The 27,661-nt window shown below is 38.2% G+C and overlaps 1 protein-coding gene across 1 annotated transcript in view; it reads left to right on the top strand.

The window, feature by feature from the left end:
* itfg1 (integrin alpha FG-GAP repeat containing 1) overlaps nucleotides 1–27,661 on the top strand; it is a 174,624-nt gene that overhangs the window by 10,473 nt on the left and 136,490 nt on the right. Inside the window, exons 7-8 of the mRNA XM_041997200.1 lie at nucleotides 12,335–12,381; nucleotides 22,729–22,807. Coding sequence (XP_041853134.1) covers nucleotides 12,335–12,381; nucleotides 22,729–22,807 — 126 coding nt within the window. The remainder of the gene's footprint in view (nucleotides 1–12,334; nucleotides 12,382–22,728; nucleotides 22,808–27,661) is intronic.

Genomic DNA, 27,661 nt, shown 5'->3' with positions numbered 1-27,661 from the left:
ATCCCAAAAACAAGCAAGTGCACACACTCTGCTTTCATCCCCCTCATTTTGCTTCATTACTGTCAACATCAGTCAAGTTCTTTCTATCACTCTCTCTCACTCACACACACACACAAACTGGACATTTGTCCTCGAGCCCCATAAATAAAGTAATTCGATCAGTGGGCTTGGTGGCCTTCCTTAAGCTCCTTTTCCAGCAACCCTGAGGGAATAAATCTGATGTGTGTGTTGGTGCTGTTGCATTTACTGTATATGTGGGTCCCTTTGACAGCCAAGGCAGGGTAAGAGTCACAGTCTGTTTGCTGAGTAACAGGCTAACAAATAACCCTCTCAGGGGCAGGAGAGATGTGAAGGAAAGAGAGGATTGGTTCTGTCTCTCCTTTCTATCACTAAAAAATTGCTTTACCTCTGTTTTTCTTTTCCAAGTTTTTGTCCTCTACCCCTGCCCAAGCCTTATCCTGTGAAAATGTGTCATTAGTCTTTGCAACAAATGTCCTTTTTTTGTCATCCCAAGCAAAAGTGAATCTGCATCTAATTGCTTGGAGTGGTGGCAGTAAGCAATGTGACACTGTACATGCACAGAAACACTCTATATATCATAGACTGTGGCAGATGTGATGCTAGCTGTCAGAGCCACTCTGCACTGCTGCCTGGATAACCATTACTGCAGCAGTAGCAACAAGACCTCAGACAAGTATAAGAAGGAAGTGTTGGATTGCTTCTGCTGCTGACCTCAGATTGTCGCAAAGCACAACTTACTTTAGATACTGTAGCATGAAAGAAGAGATGGGAGTTAGGGAGTCAGAACTTGAATCCAGCATTTGCATATACGAACATGATGTGAAATGCTTAAAAGAAGTACAGTGGTGGTCGTATTTTATTTTTTCTTTTGTTTGTAGACCTGTATCTTAATAACATGAGATATTACTGACTAATTGTATCATTTGCAGGAATCCCTGTAGCAACTGAGTTCACCTCAGTGTTGTGACAAATTAAAACAGTGTAACACAAGAGGCAGAGAGGTGTTTTTTCTGGTGATTAAAGCAGAGGGGACCATTATAACTTGATTCAGTACAATTCCTTATAATGCAACGATGCATACATTTCCAAAAGGACTGATTTATAGTTTAGTAACATTAGTAATTACTGCAATTCATGTTGTCCCTCATCTCTGCACATTTCCACATATCGTCAGCTTGATGCATCAACACTGTGCACTGAAATCAATTTGTTTTTACCATAAAATCAATTAATAAACAGTAAACCTTAATAATTATTTCATGTGAATCACTTTGTGTGGTTTAATGTGAAGCATTTTAAATAAAACTGCATGGTCTCCTGCACTCACACTCTAATAATGTAACTGGTTGGTGTGTTATTTTCCTTTTCATTCCTTAAAATCAGACAAAGTTCTTGTGGATTTTGGTTTTCGGTGTCCTCTGTCTCTTTATAACTCCCTGACTGAATCAGTGGTCAGAACTCTGCAGAGGTCTTATAATCTGTTGCAAGACTCCCTGTATTTTCAGTTGTAGCTTTAAGCAATGTGTTGTTACCTTTTACAAGAGACACTTTTTTTTATCTTTAACCAATCAAATGACCCCTGATGAACACCATGTAGTTTTTAAACCATTTGCTCTGTAGTGTTGAGTGTGTAGTGCATTGTTTCTGTGGTTAGGCAGCATGTATTGTGACCTTCCATGAAATATGTATGTGACTCATATTGCAGTGACATGACTTTTCCCAAGAATCAGTGCTGTGGTCTGAACGTGCCCTTATGGCTCTGTAAAACTTCACTAGAGCTTTTAACAAGCTGCTAATTGGGAGCTTAGCAGCACAGGCTGGCAGAATCAAATGACTGCTCTTTTTAGTGAGCTCCGATGAAGGTTGTGGTTAAAAGTGGAAGGTAAAGGACGCATGCAAGAATGCCAGTGGGCGTATTAAATTGTAGTGTATATGTGTGTGCACACGCATGTGCATGAGATGTTGTGGAAACCATGCCAGTACTTTATCAGGGGAATGCTGCAAACAGACTTAATTAGTTGCAATTCTAAACACAACTCATCTCTTTCTCCCCTTTCCTCCCACCCTTGCTGTTTTGCTCTATTAGCCAATTTGTTCTTGTGACATTGCCCTTCAGAGATAACAACATACTGTAGACTCTTTCTATCAGTTAATCACCAATTCAGTAATATTTTCTATTTATCTTATGTTATGGTTTCTAAAAAGGACAATCGAGAGAACTTTGCACCAGTCTGCTCTCTCCACCAGGGGTTTTGATCAGTTACAGCAGCCAACAGGGTAGGCATGCATCCAATTAAGTCATTTTAACTCGCAGTGTGTTTATTTAAAGTAAAATTATCACTACAGAAAGGAGAAGAATTGCTATATATCTGACAAGCTTAGTAGGAGGACGACTAGAGCAGAGGGAAAAAACTGTTGCGTGCCACTCTGCACATGCTCAGGATGGGTATAGACTCGAACTCAACATTTGATGTAGCTATTGGTTTTCCTTTGACATTTATTTTTTTATGAATTGACTTGTTTGAGCACAGTTATTATAAATTGGACTAACGCGGATTTGTTTTGATGGGATTAAAATCAATTTGCTTGAACTGATTTTAAAATTTGAGATTACTTTGTTGTGAATTGGCATTATACAAATAAAGCTAAATTGAATGGGAGCTATTGTTTCTAAAACTGGAAGAAATGAGTGCTACACATTATTGAATGCTATGTATTTAAGGCAAAAGCAGCTTGTGTAATTCTAACAAGCTTGAAGATCAGTATTTGGAATGACCCCTTTTAATCTTCGACACAGCCTGAACCCTCTCTGACAAACTTATCTGTAATTTAAGTACTCTTCAGGGATTGTTTTCAAGGACATTGAAAGCTCTTCTTGAATGTTGGCTGCCCTTTTCTTTTTCTGTTTTCTGTCAAGATCATCCCACACTGTTTAAATAATTTTGAGGTCTGGCCGTCACTCCATAAAACCAGGTGCCTCTGAGTCCAGGTCTTGTCTGCTGGTATACAGCCTCGTAATAATCTACAGCTAGAACTTAACAGAAAACCTGGCAGGGAATCAGTTTATCATATAAACAACATTCATTCCCTGAGTTTCTTTTTATGCTTTAATGATTCCTAAGTCATTCACTTGACAACCAAATTAAAAAGACAGTCATCTGAAAATGTTCAGGGTGATAGGACTAAAAATGAGTGAAAACTGACCAATTGTTCAATGAAAATCTTTGAAAAATCTTTGAAAAATCTTTAGAAAGCGTACAGTTCTATGGCTAAAGGGCACTTTTAAAGATTACAGTAGCACCTAGTTGCAAAATATAAAAATGTGATCAGAGTTTAAGACTTTTCCACAGAAATTTCCTTTGCAGAGCAGATGTTGAAAGGGTAGACAAGCCTGCATTACAGTATGAATTCAGGTGTTTGTGGAAGAGAGCCTGTGTGAGCATAACACACACACACACTCTCCCCAAATTTATTTAGTGGCATAGACCTTCTGTACTATATTTTTATTTAGTATAACAATTTACTTGTTTCTGTTTTTTGCATTTTACATTTTCATTCTGCTTCTATGAAAAGCTTGTTTTCCCTCCTTATCATTTTACTGTTTTAATGCTGTTTTTTCTTCAAAAGCTGTAAAACAATGTCTTATTTTTGTGTATGAAATGTGCTGTATAAATACTTCATAGAAAGTGTAGAAAGTTTTGACAATGCTGACATGGTTATGTCAAATGGAGTCTGCAGATGGTGTTGCTGATGTGTGCAGATGAAAGATTCAGTTTTTCTCTTCTAATACATTCAAGAGGTGTTGTCCTATATTTGTATTTGCTTATTGGGAGGAATTTTAACCTCTTTGTGATGATCACAAACTTAGAGGACTTTTCACTTTTCGATACACATTTTATTATCATAAAAAGACACAAATATAAATTTATAATAATTATAAATATACATAATAGCATAGTATTTACAGTAGTAGTAGTTGTAGACAGTAGTAGTATTTATTTAATAATACAAGAGTAACAGGGTTGTTTTAATGTTAAATGGCAAGATAATATGAAAGGGATGACGCCATAGACCCCTCTGAATACGTTTAATTTTCAACTCTAAGTCTTAAAAAACTGCTACCCTGGAAAATGTTTACCTAACTCAAATGAATGCGTTTTTAACAGACTCGTGCAGATCTTGACATCAAGCTTTTTGGAAGATATAATTCATGTGAATTAACCAGCAACTTAATACTTTTTTTTTTTTACCCATGTTGCACAATTATCTTGTAAATGATTAAGAACCCAAAGTTTATTGCTTTTAATGTCACGCCTCATTGCACCTGCAAACAGATTTCTCTTTTCTGAAGAGGGGGAAAACAAAAACTCTTCCTTGGCCACTTATCACTTTTCGGTGGATTATCCACTAGCAAAAGAACAAGGAGCAAATACATTGTGTTGAAACCAGACCAGGCAATAAACGTTATCCTCGGTATGCGCTTTGGCATGTCATCTCACGACATGCAGTCGGTGTAGTTAAAGAATTTACTGATTGTACTGAAAATGCTGGCTCACTGTTAACCTGGTACAAATGGATGAGCATGTTATCAGGTGCTACTCTGTAGCATGGCAGATAAGAGATGTAAATGCGGAGGGAAATGGATGGAGAGAAGATGATAGTGAGACAAAGAAAGTACATGGTGTAGGCTCCTGGATGCAGAATCTTCTGAGGCTTAGCACCCTGCTGGGATCACCCTATCTGTTTAGGTAGAGGCTAAAATGAAGCCTGGCCTTTATTTTACACACTGCAGCTAAACAAAATGCAACTGAAAGACATAATGCTGCTTGAGTCAAACTGTCAGTGCATGTCTTTAAATTGCTTCAAATCCCCTTAACAAATCTGATGGAGAGGCTATGAATAACTCAAGGACCGCTCATCTCTTCTCTACATCTTGCCCCCCTCCCCCACCGCCCACACTCCCTTTATTCTCTAAAGTAGTTTAAACCCAAGTTTATTATATTTTGCTTTTTTAAAAGCAGTGCCAGCTATTTACCAGACTTTCTAGACTTTTGCAGGATTAATTATGTTTAATGGTCCAGTCCTGTTGTGGTGAAAATTTCTTTATGATCATCACAGAATGAAGTAATAATCATTTGCTGGTTTTTAACAGTGATTTCACTGATTTGATGTGTTGTTGGCTAACAAATCTAGGAACAGATTGTGTTCTCAATTGAAACAAGCAAAAAATTTAGTTTTAAACACTCATACAAACAAAAAAGGCAAACTATTTTGTGGTATCAGTCCATAATAAAACCACTGATAGGTAGTGGGTACCGCTACTCATTGCATTGTTGCATCGTTCAGTTGGGAAAACCTGCTTTCCCCTACTTCCCACCACAGCAGTGCATGCTTTGCATTGCTGTCTGTTTTAAGATACTCGGGTTGTGTTAAAAGGGGCTTTTAAATCCTGTTCTTAAGAGCAGACACTTGTTATTATTCTGTTAGCATAAAAAGAACTAGCTGATTATAGATGATTGGCTGGATCACAACCTGATGACAAAGAGACTCGCGGATGTGCACACAGACATTTAAAATCATGCACTGAAATCAGCCATGCGGTGTGGGGGTGGGTGTTTGTGTGTTTATGTAGGCGGCTCATCATGAACATGTACATGTGGGTGTGGAGGCACTTTCTGAAGTGTCAATTGTAGAAAAGAGATAATTTTATCTGAGACAAAAAAGCCTAAGAGGGTGTGAAAGCTGACAAATAATCAAGTAATTGTACATTACTGGCCATGTATCTGAATAATTAGCATGCCTTTTCCGTTTAGTAGCTTGTTTATGTAAGTCTCATTTATTATTATACATGTTCAGATGCCCCTTGAAAATGTTTTGCCTCCAGATACTCCTGAGCGAGGCTCTCTCTGTCCCTCTGTGCCCATTTATTGATGCCTTTGCAGCTGCAGCTTCTGCCATTATAGTTGGCATATTCTTAATTTTCTTGCTACATGACATATTACTTAAAGGTCTGAATCCCTGTAGCTGTTACACAAGCCCACCTTCCCACACACAAACACATTTAAATACTTCAATTATGTATGCATCCTTCCCAAGTGGTGGAGGATGACATCTCCATTAGCTTATACTTTAAATGCATGTATGTGTTCATCCTGCAAAGAATCAGTGTTGCTGAATTCTGTCAGGATTTGAGGATGGTAAAGTCAATAATGGCACTCCATCACTCCATGTGCTTATTGGTCCATGGCCTGAGACAAGATGATTTTTATGTTGTTACCTCTATGACTGCAGTAGTCTGGAATCCAATTTTAGCTTGATTTTACATTAAGGTGATTCAAAGTGGTAGTTGCTGACGTTTGTATAATAACAGGATTTATGTTCCAGTGGCAGATGTACTCCTTGTTGCCAGAAACATTGTTCTGTTACAGAGTAACAAGTCCTCTGTTTTACTGGTGTAGTATGAATGAGGACAGAGGAGAGGAGTCTTCACTTTTGGCTCAACCTAACATTGACACTAAGCTGGAGCTGGAGCACATCCTGTTTATTTTTCTGTGGCACAGAGACTGTATGAAGCTGCCTTATTGAATTCCTCTGAACTCTTCAGCTGCACTCAACTGGTTTAGCTCTAAGCTGGATTTGTACTCGTCTGCGTAAGGTAGGGACGTTGTAGTTGACGCTGTTCTCTCACTCGAGTGATTTTTTTACTTGAGCGGAGGGTTACGCTATTGCGTTGTAGTTTCTTTTCCGCAGTTACTGCACAAAGTCAGCGAGAAGCTCCAGAAATCCGGTATCCCAAAGCCGACCAATCACAAGGAAGTACTGCCGCGTATCCGCACTCACAAACAGGGGTTCAAATCAGGCATGGAAGAGGAGTGCATCAAGCCTCCGCAGACCTATGCAGAGCCTAGAGCTGTGACACAGTAACCGACGTTACACAGACACCATGCGAGTATAAATCCAGATTTACACCCCATTTAATGTGGCAAACGTTGTGTACTTCCAGTTAAGGTTTCGGAGTGCCTTGCAGTTTATTTCTTATTTATCCATTCACACACAACATTCATAAACAATTCTTATCGTATATGTACACTCTCTACTACACATTGCTTTTTCTCTGCAGTCACACACAGCAATGCACAATTGTTTTGGAGATTGACGTGCTAACTTCTGTCTGGAGGACGATGAGCCAGATCAGTGGTTCCCAACCTATTTTCCTTGGGGACCTCCTTCATGCAAATACTAAAATGCCATGGACCCCCTGCCCCACCCGCGACTAAAACCATGCTTGGTTTTTTGCTTTCAAAAGTGAGATTTTTACCATAAATAATGTATTCTGGCTGAGTCAAGGCCATAGACTGTATATAAAAGATGGACAGAGCCTCCATGACGTTACCCGTAGGTTTCTGAAGAGCTAAATCGAAGCTCATTGGGCAGTTCCCACCATCGCCATCTTGGCAGCTCCACGCGTGTCATCATTCCTGGAAATCTAAAAATGGGCAGAGAGGTGAAGCTGAGAGGGGGCTGTGAAATGGGGGTTGTTGATTGACACCCATCAAACTCTGAGCTGCCTGTAGCTAAGAGCTAACGGTAGCTAACCAGCTGACGGAGGTAGGCAGGCTAAAGCTAAGGTGCGTTGTTAGCCAGCTGAAACCCACGGTTGTGCTTCACTCTCCCTTCTTGCCGTGAATGTTGGATACCTGTCAATCAAAAGGACACGCCTCTAATTATGCAGAATTTCAAGATTAAATAACATCTAAACGCATGAGAAAGGAAAAAAATGCACCCCCCTCACAGCTGTCATGAAGGTAAACGTGACCTAATTATCCTAAAATGGTTTTTGTACCAGGCTTTAAACATTTTTATTTCTGCTGTGAAGTTGGTCTTTTTAACATGGGAGTTTATGGGGACTGACTCTGTTTTGGAGCCAGCCCCTAGCGGATGAGGGGTGAACTTCACATTTTACTGGCGTAGGTTGCCACTTGGTCCTGTCCTTTGATAAAGCCAAAGTCAATTTAACAACATATAATCAAATTTTTTTTTTTTTTTTTTTCCTTTAAAATAGGGGAAAATAATCATAATGGCCCTGAATGTTCAAAGCCTCAGGGATCCCTGTGCCCGTTGAGGGACCCTCTTGGGAGGTCCCGGACCCCAGGTTGGGAACCATTGAGCCAGTGGACCATAGACTCACATCTGTCACATTCTTTTATGCTTCAATCAGATGTCTGTAAAAGAGAAAATTTTTGTGCAATTCATAGTTTGTGATGGTCAGTGCTGTCCCACCAAAAGAAATGAAAATCAGTGAAGCCACAGAGGGCAAAATGAAGCTTCACTTCAGCTGTATTTAGAAATCTGCCCATGAAGCACTTCCCTTTGCAGAACTTCATGTTACAACCTCCGTTGCTCTCTGTCTCCCTCAGCCACTGTGCAGTTCTCCAAAACAATGTCAGTATGAGGGAAATTCTTATGGCACTTACTTTATTTGTGTCAATTTGATAACATCTATAACATTTTACCTCTGCTGAGCTCCATCATGCAGGCACAGCTAAACAAAGAAGGACACATTAGTGACTCTCAAGCTGAACTAATATTAAAGTCAATCACAAAAGTAGATTTTTAAAGAATTTATTTTGCTGCTGATTTTACATTGTTGGCATTTAAAGAATAATATATCACATAATTTCAGAGTTTTGTAGCCTTGTGGACATAAACTGTATCTGTTTCTTTCTGTTATTGTACTTTTCTTAATAATATCCTTTAACTTGAATGAGTCATTTTGCAGGCCAGTCAAATTCCCTGGAACAGTAAAACTGGGTTAAAGTGAACAGTGGTGGCAGCATTTAGGTTTATACTGGTAGCTAGCAGCACTTTATGAGGCTCTGTAGAATAATTTTGGCAAGGACCATGAATTAGTGAAGAGAAGGTGGAGAAAGACGAAAGCAATGAAGAGGATCATTTAAAATAATGCTCTTCAGGATTACCTTATTTCTAGGTTTAGCAAGTCAAGTCAGCCTCTCTCTCTGTCACACTTCCCTCTCTGGACACACTGGGTACGTCATCACAGGTGACACTAAAGAGAAAACAGGGTGAAGTTCAGTGACAGGGTTTAGTAGCTTTTCTAACCTTTTCAAGTTCTGGAGAAAAAGAACATAAGACAAAAGTCTGATGTAATGTGCAAACAACATTTCCTCTCCAGAGGCAATGTTAAGTGTTTACAAGATAAAGAACTTTTCTGTGCATCTCACTGACACAGCGGCATCTTAGCTAATCAACCAATCACGGCTGGAATCTGTCTAAGAGGCCTGATTAACCCAGAACATCAACACACCACCCAGTGTGCCCATGAAGGCACACAGCAATACAAAAAAAGCACATACACACAGTGTACAGATGACTGAACTCAGTTGAGTGTTTGCATATACATAATGTGTGCATGCATTCGCTGTTCTTGTTTTTAGAAAAATGGTCCAACCTTATGTTGACGATATGACTTTGAGTGATGATTTGAGTTTTGAAAGGTGAAAGTTGTCCTGATCATGAGGTTATAAAATGACTGAAAAGGTCATTTTAGTTTGTTGGTCAGGAAACTACAGTCAAACCTGGAACAAGTGTTTTGACAGGAGGAGTTACCAAAGCATAAAGTCTGACTGCAGTGAAGAACTGTAGCTAGCCAAAGTCCAGTGAGATGTTTAAGCTCGCCTACAGACAGTTCATCCATCAGAATATAAATCAAGCTAACTGGTATGCAGGAAAGAAGACTTTATACTCAATTTTGTTTTTAACATGAAGCCAATCCAAGCAAGTGTATTTTATTAAGCAATAGATTTTGTATTATGTAAAATTGTTTTGTAGTTGCTCCCCATAACCCTCAACATTAATGAGGATTCAAAATGCAGCATTTTAAGCCTGCTGTTTTATGCAGGATTTATTCTGCAGCAACTATCATGACACATGGCTTTCACTGTTCCTGACATTAGTGCCCCTATCGCTCATCTTTTCCTTTTTTTTTCCCCCGTACCATGTTGATTTGTATTTTACAATGAAATCTTAACATTATTTCTTTATCTGAGCTTTTTCTTTCTGTTTTTATGTAATCGCTTTTATCTTTTTTAATCTTTGTTTTTCTAATACACTTATATTTTTTCTGCACCTTGCTGCAATGTTTTTATGTTTTGTGTGAAGCACTTTGAATTGTCTTGTACATGAAATGTGCCTTGCCTATTGTTTTAAGCAAAACATGGCAAGAGTTTGAGTACAGAAGAGCCTTAAGGCAGATCAATGCCAATATTTTTCATGTCCAATTACAGGGGCAGAACTGCAAAAAATATCAGTGAGAGTAAACGTCCTCTCATAAAAAAATCTCACAAACTGCGTCAGAAGTGCAGCCTCGAGCTTCAAGAGCAGGCAATACGAGTACAAGTGCAGGTTACAGGAATCCAGTAGAGTGAGCTACAGGCATGGCCAGGGGGTTAAGACTCAAGACATCTGAGCAAAATTCTGCTGCTTTGAGACTGATTTCCACACCACATTTTTTTTTCCTTCTTTTCACCCATTTCCCCTCAGTTCATTTCCATTGCTCTTGATATATTACCAAGATTTCATGTTGAACAAGCCAAAGAGATTCATCAAAATATATCCAAGCAAGTTTTTCAGTTTTCACACTATAGAAACTGTTCTGATTTCATTCTCCTTTCGTTCTAAGCTGCATGGAGAAACATTAAGGCTTTGTATTAAATGTTTCTTCTGAAAAATACTACAGTACAGGAGTTTTCGTACAATAAGCTTTTAAAAATGGCTCTGTTGGATAATGAAGCATTAGTGGCCCAAACAGATACTGGCTTCTCTTCGTCAAGTTTGCTATGCCAGCACAGTGTGCTTTAGCATCTAATATACTCAGTTTAATAAATTATTATTATTATTATATTACTAATTTGGTTTCAATCTGAATGAGATATCAGGAAATCACGTATTCAATGAAATGAGACAAGAAATTCAGTTAACAGTTTGGATTATAACTTCAGTAACAGTTAACGTATCAAACTTAAAGGTTGAATTATCTAAATGCTGAAAGTTATCTGCATTTATTTCACAACATAAAGCATCAATGATATTTCTAAAGAATTTATTTTAAAAAATGTTAAAATTTAAATGTGTTTTTTTTTTTTTTTAATTCACATGCATGACCCTCTGTTACTGTCAGAGCTTGTATTATATAGCAGTGTGGAAAAGCTGTTTGCCAAACAACCAAACTTAGAAAAATAAGACATTTGGTGTAATTTAGGCATCCCTCTTATGTTTGTGAATGCTGTGAATATCCAGTTTAATGGAGTTATAAAGTTATCAGCTGATGCTGGTTAATATTGTCTTTCCTCTAGTACAAGGTTAAACGAAACTGGTTGCTCCTCTTTGTTTGCACAGCACTTGCCACGGTTACATGTTTTTTAATTCTGAATTATTTATTCAGAATTAAATAATTCGGAATTGAAGTATTCTTCTTCGTGTTTACATGGAAATAGTAATTCTGAATTGAGGTTTACATGGAAAACACGTTTATTTGCCTCCATTCAATTCCACCTAAGACCTTGGGGTTGGGAAGAACCATTTTCGCTTTTATTTTGACTACAGTTTTAAAGCAGCAGCTCAACACTAGCATACTACTTCACTTTGGTCAGCTGAGGAGGCGAAGGGAGATAGAGTACCGTATCATCATCGCGACAGGACGAGGGAACGAGCATGCGCAGAATGACCAGAATTAATTTAAAGCGGAATGAATGTATACATGATCGAAGAATTATTCAATTCAGATTCAAAAGCAGAATAAACCAGCCACTTATTTCACGTTTAAGTTTTATTCGGAATGGCTATTTTCATTTGGAATTAGGTGTTTATAAGGACATTTTAAAGAGGATATTATTTTTATTCTGAATGTAAATGAAAACTCTCATGAATGTGCTAACCTTTTGTTCCAGCGTTGTTTGTAAAGTCATCAGGGAGATTGGCCTTAACTGCAGCTGGAAACTAAACGTGTTTAATCTCAGACTGTAAATAGACCACACAGAGTTGCAGAAGGCGTTTTAGGTTGTCGGGGGTGTCAGGTTACAGCTGCAGTAAGTAAAAGGCAAAAGGCCAGATGTGGCTGTTTGTCCTCTCTGTGTTAAGCACACAGTGCTGTCAGTGCAGCTAGTCTACAGCATTTTCTTGATTATAAATGAGCATTGTCTTTGTTTACATGTGTTTGATCATAATTACTGCACTAAACAATGGTTTTCCAGTTAATAACTTGCACCATTTTTACTTTTTGTTGTCCCTACTACAGACTTGTTCCTAACAACCGAGACCTCGTTTGAGACCTGGATCAACAAGGTAACAAGACTTTATTAGTTAATTGTATTACATGCATGAGTCATTTTAATTTGCTTAATTGAAGGTGTATCCAAACTTTTGACCAGGATTTTACTCAAATTCAGTTAGTTTGTAAATGCATATTGCAAAGCATTGCAGAGGTGCTGTGTGATGGTGCTGCATACAATTTTAAGGAAATATTGGTGTTGTGGATAAGAATGCATAAAAGGTGAAAGTCTAATAGTTACAGTTACTTCTGCCTCACCCCTTCTTTCCACCGGGTGCTTGTGCACCACGTCACGGCTCTGCCACGGTTTTGTTCCGACCTCCGTGGTGCGTGAATCCACACAGAGGGCGTGCCAGGTGTGGAGCGCGTGCGAGTGCAGTCCGCCTAGCTGCATCCGCGAAACCAGAAAATCACAGAAGAATTGGAGAATCGTGTGATTGTCCACTTCCAGAATAAACGTCTCGTCGTCCATGATGAAAAAAAAACAAAAAAGAAAACACAGATAGCACTGAGAGATCCTGACCGGTTAATAACGTAATCTTTACACTGTTCAGCAAACACAAATCTGCAAGGGGGCTTTTATTTTGAAAAATACTCAAAGTTTTTACACTGCTCCTGTGATTTCCTGTCTGCCCCTATCTGAACTGCAGAGTTTGACATTCTGGTTGTGTGCTCCATCAAAAATAGACTTGCTGCATAAATTCAGCGGAGACCTGCGCCAAGGCGCTTCTGGAGGGCTTCTGACTTGTGCTGCAGTGCGCCCGGTGGGAACCAAACCATTGGCTACAACAGCCACGATTTTTTTTTTTTTTTTTCTTTTTTCTAAGTGAAGTCTGAGGCATGAATAAGTTAAACTCAGAGTAGCGTCTGAAAGTTGTCATGTGGTGAACTGACACATGTGGTCCTCTCAGTTGTTACTAACTACAGTCACCTGGGGCCTACAAAAACTGGCATACGCCAAATATAGTCAACTTTTGGGATTTATAAAAACCAAACTTGGCGGGAAAATGTTCCTACCTTCACGGCAACTCTGACCCTGGTGTACGCACAAAATCCGGGAAAACGGGGAAACTGCGACACGGACAGTACAAAATAAAATAAAGAAACGATGTGAAATGTGTGATATTTCTGCACAATCCACTATTACCTTTAGCTGTTTGCAGAAATGAATAAAGACACACATTCAATATTAATTTCCTAAGAGCACACACTCGGGGGGGGGGGGGAACAGGATATTCAGGAAAAAGGGAGAGGATATTGATAAGAACCTCAACCACTAAAATATGTTCTGTCATTGTGAAACAAAACTTACGTGTTATAAAATAAATCCAGATAAAGAAGGTGGACAGTCTGCTGTCAGCATACCAGAAAGTCATTCAGCAGAGCAGGTTGCAGGCTGGAGGCTGGAGGTCTAGATGTGATGCAAGGCTAATGAAACACACAAGGTGGATTTCCTTTTATTTATTTATTCTTACACAATGCTTTGACTTTTTAATTGTTGTCCCAATTTTTGTCAAGACTGTCTTTATTTCCTGCAACTCCTTGTCCACCTGGTTAATAGCAGTGATCGTGTCCCTCTGCATCGCCCATCAAGCTGGAGCACCCAGCAACTATAAAGTTATATTATTTAACACTAAATAAACTGCTACCAATCTCAGATGTATCTGTACATATTTATTTTATACATTGAAACAAATGCACGGTGGCTGACAGGTGCAAACGCGCAGGAAATACAGAAATGCGCTGCATAAACAAAAAACAACCGCAAGAAGAAAACGCTGCAAATTCACTGACACAACAGAAGTGCTCCAGGTTTCTAGGGCCCGCGGTGCGTTTTCACCCGAGAGACAGACAATGTTGAGAAGAACAGAACTGGTGGGAAGTTTGAGCAGAGCACATTTATGTTGTTTTCATTCATGCAGCGCGTTTCTGTATTTGCAGCGTGTTTGCGCTTGTCGGCCATCCTTTGCCTAAATTACCAGCATCATTGCTCTCATGTAGCAGACGCTTTTCTCCAAAGTGATTCACCACTCTGGGAGTCGAACTTCGGTCTCCCGCATGGGAGACGTGGGAAGGCGTTCCCTCATGTGTGCCTGCTTTAGAGTTGATTCTGAATTATGAACAGAAACAGTTGTAGGATGTGCGTGCGCAGGCTTTTATAAAACTGAAATTTGAAGTGCGCAGCATTCGCTTTTTGCACCGCAGAGGCCACCTGTAGTTTGCTTTGCTACGCACAGTTTGATAAATAAGGCCCCAGATCTTACTTTGTATCAGTCATTCACAAAGATCTTCATCATGTCCACCAACTATGGCACATTTTCACCTACTTGTTTCAGATATTGATGTAAACATATTAAACATTAATCCTGCAAGCCTAAACCTCAAGCTTCACACTATATTAAACTCTTGTTTTCCAACAGTTTTGATTATTATAAATATTTGTCAAAGGCTAAATTTTGTTACAATACACCACAGATATTAATGATGTTTATCAAACACATCTTGCCGTAATATTTGTTCTATTGTCCACACCTGATCTCAGGTTAGACTTATACATAGATTTTTCCTTCTGCAAGTGTAATACCACGTAGTTGCTTTGGGAACAAAGCTCAATTTATAAACCGGGGAGTTAAATGAAGTGGAGTCCCTGTATGAAATTTTAGTGCTCTAAATGATCATAAAATGTCTCCTTTAATGCAACAAATGGGTTGGCAGAGCTCTGGTAAACCTGGGATTTCTGGCACTTCTGCAGCACTAGTTAATATTCTGGAATAGCAGGAAAGGGAGACCAAGGCTCAGGGTTTTTGTCAAAGGGGCCTATTTGAAATTCAGCAGGTCGAGGCACAAGCCGAACAGTAGTCTATCTTATCGCAGGGAGGGGGAATATGAAAAAGGAAGGGGAGGGAGGAGGATAGAGGCAGACGGAGGGACTGAGCAGAGACAGAGTGTATGTGACGGGAAGTGGGATTAAGCAGGACTGAAACAGAACAAATTTACTGCCAGGCCCAAACAGCCATCGGATAAATGATGAGTGGTGGGAATGTTGGCCTGATCTGAGAAGGAAAGTAATCCAGGGAAGATCTAAGGATAATTTCTTATTTCTTCAGGAATTCTAAACTGTTTTTTTCTTTATGTAGAAGTAAATTACGTTGTAAGCTTTTGTTAGTTTGGCTTAGGACTCAGCTTATGGCTGAGTGATGTAAACCGAGGGATCAGGTCAAAGTAGCAGACATCTTTCTGATAATCATGGGGTGGGATGGTACAGTACAGTCTGAGCCAGAAAGCTTCTTTATTATGAGATGTTGCAAGCTGGTAAACAAACATAATAGTTAGTCCGAGAAAAATATTATTTATCTAATTTCAAGAAAGACATAGCACCTTGTAAGATGGCTTTTGAGAAGCCAAACCCTCAAAAAATGCTTCAAAAATGAGAAATTTTGCACCACAATTTCAATTTGAGCGATAATAAGGATTTCCCCCTTAAAGAGGATTCGTCTACCAGCTGTTAGAGGTGAAGGCGGTCAGATTAAACAACTTTGACTTCTGCTGATTTTCCAGAGATGGTCTGTGGAGATGGTAGTATGTAGATCTTTTATTATTTCAAAGGTGAGCTTTCCAGACATTATAAAATGTATATTTACATGTTTCAAAGCAGAGGACTTACTGAGATGAAAATCCAGATGCATTTAGAGATTTAAATGATAACATAATGGTGACGATGCAAACTTGATGCCAGTAATGATCATGATTGGAACAAAAAGGATAGAGCTTCATGGACTTTTGACAGCCCTAACATGCAAATAAAAACATTAACACAGCACAAAAACTAAGGAAATTTATGTTCATTGGATCATTTCTTTGTTGTAGCAATGCTTCTTGTTAAAAGTCTTAAATCACTGGAAAGCCTGTTTATTTTCCTTGTTTTTAAATGGTGGCATATTTGTAAGGAAAATGCATTTGTGAGATGAACAGCAGAGTTTAGTATGTAGATTGTGCCTTGTCAAATTCTCTGTCTATATTAAAGCAAAACACACTAGTTCTATGCTCCTGTCACTTAAAAGCACCAAGTGATTGTCATATTTAGACCTCATGAATGTAGATTTGTTATGAGGAAACATTAGCAAATAAAGAATTACTGAATTGTTATATCCTAAAATCCTAAAGATCGACTAACAGACCACAAACAGAAACAACATAAAAGAAAAATATTTAATTTATAGACTACATCTGAGATGGAAAAGTAAACTTTGTAAAAAGAATTATTGAAAATAAATAAATGCATTTCAATTAGATCACACAATAAATGATTAAATTAATAATTAATGAATATATATTCATATAGCAGGAAGTAAAACCAATACGAAAAATCACAAATATACATGCTGAAGTGTGTATGCTTTTAAATACTTCCAAACAAACTTATTAAAAAAATTATACAAATGTTGACTCTGAAAGCTTATTAGAAAGCTCCTGATCTCATACAAAGGTTACATAAACGTAATATTAACCTACATTGCAGTATGAAATTCCATGATGCATAGAAAATGATCTATCATGTATACCCTACATTTATGTACTGGGAAAACAGTGGAACCTTTTCTGTGCCTCCCCAATAAAAATGATGGTCTCTGTCTCGCCACTTTTCATTCTGCTGCTGAAATCCCCCAAAAAATTTGGGAAAAAAGTTTATTTTTATTTCTGTTTTAGGTACATTTTTAGAGAGAAAAAAATCTGTTCTTGATTTAAGGTGTAAATCACATGACTTTACCCTTACACTGGTACTGTTTATTCTGTTCAAGATTTATATGCCATGACTCCACAAAAGCATGAGGACATGTCAGTTTCAGTGGCTTTGCTTCTGTTAAACAGGAAGTAACTTGACTTAAAAGGAAATGATCACATGGAGGAAATTATTCATTATTTCCAAGTAAACCTTAAGGAATACGTATCAAGTCAAACAAATTGTCTTTCTGTGTTTTTATTATAAAACTGATCGATCAGGAAGTGTCTATGACAAAACAGTGCAGAGAATCTTCACTCTGTCACATCATCTGTAGCACATAGAACAACGTATTAAGAGAGGGATTCAAGTCTAAGACAAAAAGTGACAGACTGAGCTTTAGTGTTGTCAGGACAAAGAAGGCGTCTCTGTTGTACATGTACGACTCCATTTTATTCTGAACTTCAGCCCATTAAAAAGCCAAACTCAGTGCTTTCAACTCACAACCTTTATCTACTTTTAGTGTTCTTGTTTTCGTTTTTAATGCACCACCTTTCAGCAACACATGCACATACTTCACACAGACAAACAAGTCCTTGCATCTAAACGCACTCAAATAGATTTAAAAACCTTGTTTCTGCAAAGACACTCTATGGATGCATATGGACATACCCACGTAAATATACACAATTATGCCATCTCCTAGCATACCCAGAGCATTAGACCCTAGTTAATCCCGTCGCGGTCTTTGCTTCAGTGCAGCTGCATCTATCGGTCACAGGCCAGCACGCCCCTTTTTCTCCAGCACTCTGTTTTAATTACTTTTCTCTGTTTTCTCTTTGCCTAAGTCTCTTTCCATCCCTGCCCATGCCTCTGTTTTCCTGTGATTACACAAGAGAAGGCAGTCACAGAAGGGGAAATAAAATCAACAAGCTGCAGAGATGAGTGAAAAGTGGCATTAGCTGGCAAATAATGCAGGTGGTTTAAAAGGTCAGCTGTGAAGCTGCTGATATACTAATTTAATTTCTTTGTTGGGCAGAGGCTAATTTCTTCTCTCTTATTTGCACTCACATATACATATACATGAATAAACGGCAGGGTGCTACATGAATAAACGGCAGGGTGTTGCATGAACAAGTCAGCATTTTCATTTTCAGCTGAGACTCTTAATCTTTTGCTCTTTCACATTACAAACCAAACACTTGAAATCAACCCAGACTCTGACTTTTTCACAGATGCAGGCAAAGCGGAGTAGTATTAGTATTTGGAGAGAGGAAAAAAAGAAAAGTTTAAATTGTATTTTACCAAATATAAATTCGAGATCAGTGAGTTTTAATCATTGGAGCATTAAATAAGCCAAAGTGTGTAGCTAGAATTCCTTTTTTTCACACCAATGCAATAGTTAATTTCATGCTTTGACATTGTCACTGTTATAAATGTTTTCTTCATGCTTAAAAGCATAATATTCACATAAAGGCTTGTTTGCAGAGCTGACATAAACATTGAAATATAACAAAACCAAGCTTTATCATTTTCTTTCAATTTTGGATGGCTTCTTCTATTCGTCTTATAATTATGCTACCGAATATCTCATGCAGTAGTCAAACTTAGTTAACAATAAAACACATTCATCATTGAACTAAAGATGTCTCCAGTCATTCAAAATTTGTTCAGTTTTAGTAAGTGCACACACTTTTTTTTTTTAAACCTGTTCTCACCAGTGCCAAGAAAAAGATTCTGTTTGGCTATGAGCCATATACTGAAAATGAATGCAGTTCATGGTTGCAGTCTCATTCACATCTCCAGCAGCACAAGCAGATCCAATCTTCACTCCTGTCTGAGCTTAAGAGAGGAAAATGTGGTGCAATACCAGACAGGTCTTGACACACACATCTGTACATCCCTGGATCTTGTTGTTTTTGTCAATGTTTTCCTCCCCAAGATGAGCTCATTCCTGGACATTTCTTGCATTAAATTGTCATTCAGGGCTACAGCTGTGCATACGTAACAGCACCCTGCATTTGTGGGAAAGACGCATGTACTGGGAGAGTAATATGAACAGAAGGCAACAATAATCACAGGACCTGTAATCCCCTCATCTTCACACATCAGTCAGCTGCTCTCAACACACTCTCTTTAATGACATCTTGCAATCAGGCCACCAGCACCAGTCAATCACACTTGCCAAGATGTCCTCCTCGATGCAAAGAGTTACCACCCTATCACTACATCTGCAGGCACTTGTGTGTGCACATTGTTGTTGACTGGAAACTAGTAAATGTTTATTCTTACTTCTTTTGTATGATGACCTTCAGTTAGAGACATCAGAGGGAAAGGTATTACATAGAGGTCATTATATTATTTCATTCACTTTTTGCGTGATTTATAGCTTTAAAAAAAGACTATAAAAAAATCAATGCAACACATCTAAGAATAATTGCTTGGATGTGTATGCAAGCTTGTGTGTGTTGCATTATTCTCTGTAAAGGTTTGTTTGTACTTCCCAAATACAGTGCTTGCAAAACCAGTCATTTTCTACTAATTGAAATTAATAAGACTGGAAAACAAATTAATCAGTTTACCTTTAGTCGACGTGATAGTGGAAATATTTGACCAGTGTACTTCTTGGTTTATTTAAATCACCAAACTAAGTGCCTCTACAATTGTGCTTTCACAGCATTTAGAGCATCAAACATTTTTAAACATGCACATATTTTTTGTGCCATGAGTAATCAAAATTAATTATCTAATTGGCCTTTATTGATAGCCAGTGGCTTAACATGCCCTGAGCAGTAGAGTGCACCAGGAGCTCTCTACTGTATGTTCACTATGACAAAAAAAATGTTAATTTTATAGGGTCTCCATTTTTGTGCCTGCAGGAAATAACTTATGCAAAAATGGCTTGAGGGTTGCTAACTTTAGGCTTTCAGTCCCCATCAGCACAATTTCTGAAATGCATAATTGGAAAAGGCAGAGAAAAAAAATCTATGTATCTCTCATAAATAATTATTCTATTGCAGTGCCTGTTCAAAACCAGCAAATTGTGGCTTGAATAAATTGTGTACCTGTTTTTCTGACATAATGGGGACAAAAATCTGACAGTACACCAACCTATGGGGACTTCCTGTTGCCCCCACGGGTAGTAAGTGTGTGTATGTGTGTGTGTGTGTGTGTGTTTCTTTCAGCTAAGTGTTGACTTGGGTCTTCTAATGATTTTAGGATGTCAAACTCTGGTCCTTTAGGGCCGTTATCGTAAAGATTTCTCTATTCCCTTCACCAACACACCAGACTGAAATTAATGGGTCAATTTAAGGGAGTAGACAAGAAGCTGTTGGAGCCATATGATTTGAATCAAGTGTGTTGGAGCAGGGAAAGAACAAAAACCTGAGTTTGACACAGCTTTTTTTTAGCCAGAACAGCCTGTTAAAAGTAGGACAAAGTATGGCTAATTCAATATACAGCTGGCGTGAGAAAATTTATATCTAAAGTGCTGTATGTAAACTGGTCATCCAAACAACCTCAAACTCTGCTCTGCACACATCAAGGTTGAGGTAGACCAGGTGAAGGTATATTTATTACACATTTACAGAGACATTCTGCCATTTAGCAAACCGGTGCGACTGGTAAATGTGCATGAGAAATCATGAAAACAAGCGCCTAGTTGACTTAATTGTTCTGTTGTATTTCTTTGGTTCAGTTAATTTCCCACAGTTTTTGTTTTTTTCTCTGTGTGTTTGTGTGTGTGTGTGTCAGTGCTTTAGGTTACAGAAGTTTTTTTTTCTGTATTTATAAAACCCACACATTTGATGTGGTTATCTTTTTAGTCAGTTTAGTGGCTGTCATCCAAAGGACTTGGTTCATTCGTTTCCCAAACTAAGAGCTTTACTTTTCGCAGAAGCAAACCTTTTTTCCTTTTTTTTCCTCCCAAAGGGAGACCCACTAGGCTCAAGATACCAATTTGTGGGCATCTGAGCCCATCCATCCATCCTTACTGACAATATCAAGGATGAGCAGCCATGCAAAAAACCCATTCAGATGTCAAAATATTGAAGTACTAACTGACCTAAAGAGAAGTGCACCAGCATAAATCTAACTAACCATCAATTTGGCAGAACATTAAGATTGGTTTTCTGCTAAAATTAGTTTTCCAATCTTCTTGTCACAGGATAGATTTGGAGACCTCAACTATGAGACAGTGATTAGGATGATTACGTTGGCATTTTCTGTGAGAGTTGTCAGAAGGCATTGGGCCCACAACACTTGCAGACATGGCTAAATAGCTGCTTGACATTTCAGAACTACACATGAAAAAGAGCTCTCAGAAGCAGTACCAGTGACATTATAACCAGTAACGGGTGAAATAAGCAACACTGATCGTCTCCTTACACTGGCACCTGTCAAGGGGTGCAGGTTTAAAGCTTTGCGTTGGAAAAACAAACAAAAGTAGGGCCAGAATTTAATAGTTGTAGCGAGGGTCCATGCTTTCAAGATGTTGCTTTTACACATCCACACCCCTAAATATTGCACAGTCATCCTGTTCCTGTTTGTGTAACGTATGCACCACAGCCCCTTCTGCACTGGAGAGTCATTTGTTCTTTCACCAGTGAAGTTTGTACATCTCGGCCATTGGAGGTCAGATGCAGGTGAAATGTGGGGACCAAGCAGGGGCCTTGCGTCATCACTGTTTCTTCTCAGTGGTTGGTGTATAAGGGTTCTTAAACTGTTGGTCAAAAACAAACAAAACCGTCTAAAGACTGAATACATCACTTTGCATTGTTTTATTATTGTAATTATTATTATTATTGTTTTAAAGATTTCTTATGCAAGATGCATCACCCTCTAGTGACATAAACTAGTGTTTGGGACTAACTGAAGGTTCTCCACTCTCCCTGTTAGAAAACATATACTGGCCATGAGGAAAATGCAACAGGCCTGCTCTAAAGTCAGTTTAATTTTTAATATACAGTAAATCATGGTCAATAAAAGTAAAGTAAATATTCACATGATAAATAAGCTAACAAACAATGTTTTTTTTAAAAGTCTGAGGATAAAGGCAATTGTATGTTTAACAGTATCTGATTTATTAATATATTTTAACCATGATAGACTGTCCATGACTGCAATTAAACTTCAGCAAAGTCATTTGTTTAACTCTGAACTCTAGTTTTAACTAAATGATTGTAAAGCAGACCTAAATATGCTGGGTTTGACCTTTCAAGAGACATTAAAATGTTTATATAAAATATAAAGAAATGTAGCAGCTACTTATCAGACTGTGAAATCTTTAGGCTAATGCAGAATCTGAGAAAATTCATGCACATATACAGCTTCCATGTTCATGGTTATTTACAGATAAACAAAGTACAGCGTTTGTGTGTATTTCTTTTATTGATGGTCAATTAAAATTCTAATGAAGCTAGGAATCCTTGCATCTTCAGCATGGTTATCATTCTGTTTTTCTGCCTCACAGCAGCTCCACTGGTTCTGCTGTGACTGTGACACCACATCTTACCTGAATTTGACTTATTCATGACCTTTAAGAAAAACTGCAGTCCAGTTGTTGCAATATGTATGAGCATTAATGCAACTGCACAATTCCTGTCTGTCCTCTCTTTTCTCTTCTTTGCTGTCGTTTTCCCAGGATGGCAACTTCACCCAGGCTGAAGTTATTCCAAGGCCAGAAGCCAAGGTGGTCGGGCAGTCATCCTTTGTTGACTTTGGTAAGAAAGAAGCAGATTTCTCATTTGCCGTGTTAGCTTGTGGCTATTAAAGAGCAATGGGGAGGTTTTAATCAGACATCATCAAATCACAGCAAGGCAATGTAAAACATTCACACTGGCTTAAAAAAATATAATCACAGTTGTGAGTGTGCTAGTTCAGAATCTCTCCCTCTCATAAGTCCTATAAGCCTCCTTTCTGTTTGAAGCCATGTAGCTTCAGATGATTCCAAATACGGCCGTCTGGTCTTTTTGGCTTTGTCAGTTGCACTACAATCCTCTCATCACATAACTTTCCTTTTACAGTACACACATACACCACAAAAGCTTCTAACCCACCAGGCTAATCTTGCACACTCTCACAATCACACAGTCCAACACAATACTTTCTTATTCACTCTCACAATCCTACATCGAGCCTTGTGAACATCTTATCCCCGTAAACAATCTTGGCCAGTTGTTTTCATTGTTCAGCTCAGCTTTACATTTGTCCTCAGTACATCTCCACTGGTTCTCTAATCTCCAGGCTTCAGCCCCTGGTCATTTTGTCAGTCAGAGGAGGGGGAGAGCCATCCCCGAACCGGCAGAATGTCCTGTGTAATAATTAACTTGGTCCACAGTCCAAAGTGTTGCAGTTTAATCTCAAAGGTGCAAATATTTTTACTATGACTCTGTTTTCTACAAAGACACAGCTTAAGAGATAATGCACAGGTTTGGTGTCTGTTTGCATTCTTGTTGAATGATGACATTTAACTTCCACATGTTGTTGCATGATAATGCATGATTTAGTATAAAACAGTATACAGACATTGATTTTTATTGCTTATAAGCAGGAAGAAGGCTGGAAGATGGTGTTAGTCCCTGAGTTAATTAGACCAATGGTTCCCAACATTGGGTCTGGGACCCCCCAAGGTGGTCCCCCAAAGAGCGTAGGGGGTCCCCGAGGCATTGAACATTCAGAGCCGTTGTGCTTAATGTCTACATATTGTCCCTATTAAAAAAAAAAAAAAAAAAAAAAAGTAAGGCTACGTGTTGTTAATTGAACTTATTCTGACTTCATTGAAATACAGAACCCAGAATTATTTATGTTGAGAATTTCACTTTTAAGAGTGTAAAACAAAGCATGGTTTCAGCACAGGGTGGGGCAGGGGGTCCATGCCTTTTCAGTATTTGCATGAAGGGGGTTCTCAAGGAAAATAGGTTAGGAACCACTGAGTTAGACCAGCTCTGATCCAGCTCGTCTTCCTTCACATAGACTGTCTGTCTGTGCTTCTGCTTATAATAACCCTGTGCAGGAATTGTATAGTTCTGGTATAACAAACTGAATTTTGACATTCAGGTTAAAATTGTTTGGTTCTGATTCTTCCACATTCAGTAATTTTCCGAATTTAAATTTTTTCATCTGCATCTGTGCTCAAGTGGTAAGCTATTATCCATTTATAAGATGCAAGTCTCCTGTCTTAGGCAACAAAGTATATTTACACCTCAACCAGGACAGCCCAACTACTTGCACTTTATTCAATATTATACCAGTTTTACCATCCAAACATTTGTCATCTTTAAGTTCCAATTACCTCAAGTAACCACAAAGAATCTCCTGATGGAGATCCTGCATCAAAAATCAGCCCATTATTCCCAAATTAAGGACCTGGAAGGAGAAATCACAGGAAATCGGGCAAACAGTTCTGGTTTCCCATAAATTCTTGTTGAAAATAAAGTGTTTATATTGAACGACCAAAATTAGATGAAAAATCCACCGTTGAGCCAATATTTATTTTCTTATCAGGCGAGGAATACTAAGTCTTCAGAGGATATGTCACTGTAGACCCTAATTTGTATTAGTTATGTATTATTTTCACTGTGTTGCCAAGGTCTGATAAAAGCTATTTTTCTAATCATAATAAGTTGATGTTGTTCTCTGGTATGCTTCTTGTTGTCTTTTTCTTTTTTTGTTTCACCAAAACCACGTTTCTGTGTGACCTTTTTAGCTCAGTTGGAGTTTTGTGCTGTCATTATCTGTGTAATATTCAATGCATTTTTAATTAGTTTTGAATGTCTGTGTTGCTCATGCATCTGAGCGTGCACGCACAAGCATCTTTACACTGATAAACACATCCTTATTGGCAAGATTAATCTTTTAATCTCGTTGCAGCTGGGGGTGTCCATCAAATATTTAGTGAGCAAACATCCCCTCCCTGGATTAGCAATAATCTCTGAGCCAAAGGTGAAATGACCCATATGCTGTGGTTGTGTGTGTGCTTTGCTAGAAATCTTTGCGTGCCGGTTTGTCATCTCTGGGGGGGGAGGGGTCTGTTCTTTTTTTTTTTTCTTCTTCTGATTTATTATTATTATTGTTTAAATCTCTAGTTTATCTTGACTAAAACTTTTTTCATTTCTTTAATCTTTTCCTCATATTTTACCCCCTCTTGCGGCTTTAAATTGATGCTCGAAGACTTTGCCCTCATTAGCTGAAGAGTGAAGCCTTTTATATGGTCGTGCTTCCAATAATCCCACATGAGCATTGCAGGATCTACTGTCTTATTTTCCTTGTTCATTCTGTATGCTTGACTCAGTCCCTCCTCTAATGTCACTCTCTATCTTTATTTCTCTTGATCATCTCTATATCCCCCATCTACAGCATACTCACTTTTATGCTTATTTTCTTTCTCCTCCTGTTATTCTTTATCCAAACACCGTGTAATGTCACTGGATCTTCAGATTTTTTTACACTATCTTCCTCTTTCTTACTGTAGTATCTTTCTTTTACCATGACACTGTCTATTCATAATCTTTATATTGTGGTTTTACCAAATATGGGCAAATCCAATCTGCAGAGAGGTTATGTTATACGGGTGATGTTATAAACAGCAGCTGAATGAGGTGATTATAGTTTAGATTGCATCTAACACACTACTAATTGATTTAAGACCTTGGATTGAAGCACATTAAATGCCACAGTTCTTAGTCTCACAGTGGAATATCGAACTCCCATATTGTCATGCAGACAGAAGAGCAGAGTTGGGGTTTGTTATAAAATCATTGTTCCTGAATTAAAAGATTCAGTTCAAGTCAAGAGATCAGATCTGACAGGAAATAACAAACCTAAAAGAGTACCTAGGTCCATTCTTGGGTGATGAAACCTTGAATATTTTAATACCACGTGTCCAAAATGGCCTTGAGCATTTTGTGTTCTGCCTTCACTCATGATGTTTTTTTTTCTTAGCATGAAAGAAGTGACTTATGTCCCTTCGCCTCCATACTTGCTTTTTGTAAAACCTGCCAAGGCTGCGTCCTTCCTTTCTGTTTCTGGCCATATGTATCCTTAAATTGTCCTCCACCGCTCTGAATGAGTCTCTGTGTCTATATTCTTGCAGTGTGATGATTGATTCTGTACATTTGGAAACCACAGCTTGTTTTTAGCTTGCCTTCCAAGCTAATTAGAACACACCTTGACTCTACCTGAGCTATTTCAATCCGTGACTGTGGGTAGGCTGAATAAAAGCGAGGAGTGACGGTGAGGAAAATGATAGGCTGGGGGTAAAAGGCACATTTCAGAGGTGACGCAAAAAGAGATATAGAAGAAGATAAAATAAAGATGCACCAGCGTAGATGATCTGAAGAGGTATGAGGACAAGATGACAGCAAGGATAAAGAAATAAGAGGAGAGGAGACAATGAGAGACGGAGCAGAAAGCAGCCTTTCATCTCTGTGTGATATGGAGTGGGAATTATTTCCATCACACATCATATTGTCAATTCTCACTCTCTCCTTCCATCTACACTTTTCTCAGCCTATTTTCCTCTACATATATTTTCTACTAGAGAATGTGTATAACTACTTTTCTTTCCATCTGCAAAAGTTAAATTTAAATATTATGTATAAGTAATTATATGATAAATCTTAAAACATCTTACCATAACTATCCATAATAACAGCAACTATTTAAAAAAGTTCTTTCCAACTCTGGCTACTCTTTTAAAATATACTTCATAACATTTGTATTGTTTGTCTTTACAGCCAGCCTGCAGCTCTGCTGCTTTACTTTTTCATAATATATATTCAGCTTGATCTTGGAACTCACCTGGAAGAGCCAGTTTAGTAATCTGCATCAGCTTGGACTGAAAAACATTTAAATATTAAAAGGCAGTTCAGTCTAAGTCATAAAGTTTGGCCTCTTCATGGACATGGCTGAAGTTGTTGTTTCTCACTTTCTCTTTGAAAATTACAATAACTTTAATCTCACAGTATCTCCAGTGACAATAGTAATACATTTTTATTTGGTTTTTACATTAGCGTGTGTAGCAACATGTGTTGGGCTGAATAAAGAGCTATGTTCTGTCAGGGTCCTCGTGCTTGAAAAGTTTCATTACTGGAAGAAGCAACACTGCAGTATTTGCTTGTGTATTTCTTTGTAAGTAATGTTATGTGGTAGTTTATGTTCAAATTGCATATTGTTTTGGTGTCTGGTGACTAAAGAGAGGCATCAGTAAAGGGGTGCATATCATGCTATCTTAAGTTTTGTTAATGCTAGTCATGTGGAAAGTCTCTTTAAATCTCCATTTTGAAAGTAAAACCAATTCACACAAAAAATCACAGTTCTCATAAAACTGAAGTAGTTTTAAAGATGAACCTGGCCGACCTGAGTCAGAGGGTTTCTTGTCTAACAGCGAGAGCTTAAATATTTAATTGTAACCATACCTTTTGAGGGGGGTGAGTAGGACATGTTTGTATTTTATAATTAGGCACAATGTTTCTATGGAGCCACAGAAGCATCGTTCCACAGAAAACACACACTGGCTAATGCATGCAACATACATGCACCTCTTTATATGTATCTGAATGCTCATGAATGCGTAG

This window comes from Melanotaenia boesemani, chromosome 1, assembly GCF_017639745.1.
Source record: "Melanotaenia boesemani isolate fMelBoe1 chromosome 1, fMelBoe1.pri, whole genome shotgun sequence".
Taxonomy (NCBI): Eukaryota; Metazoa; Chordata; class Actinopteri; order Atheriniformes; family Melanotaeniidae; genus Melanotaenia; species Melanotaenia boesemani.
The sequence above is the reverse complement of the archived record's forward strand: the minus strand, read 5'-3'. Positions and strand labels throughout refer to the sequence as shown.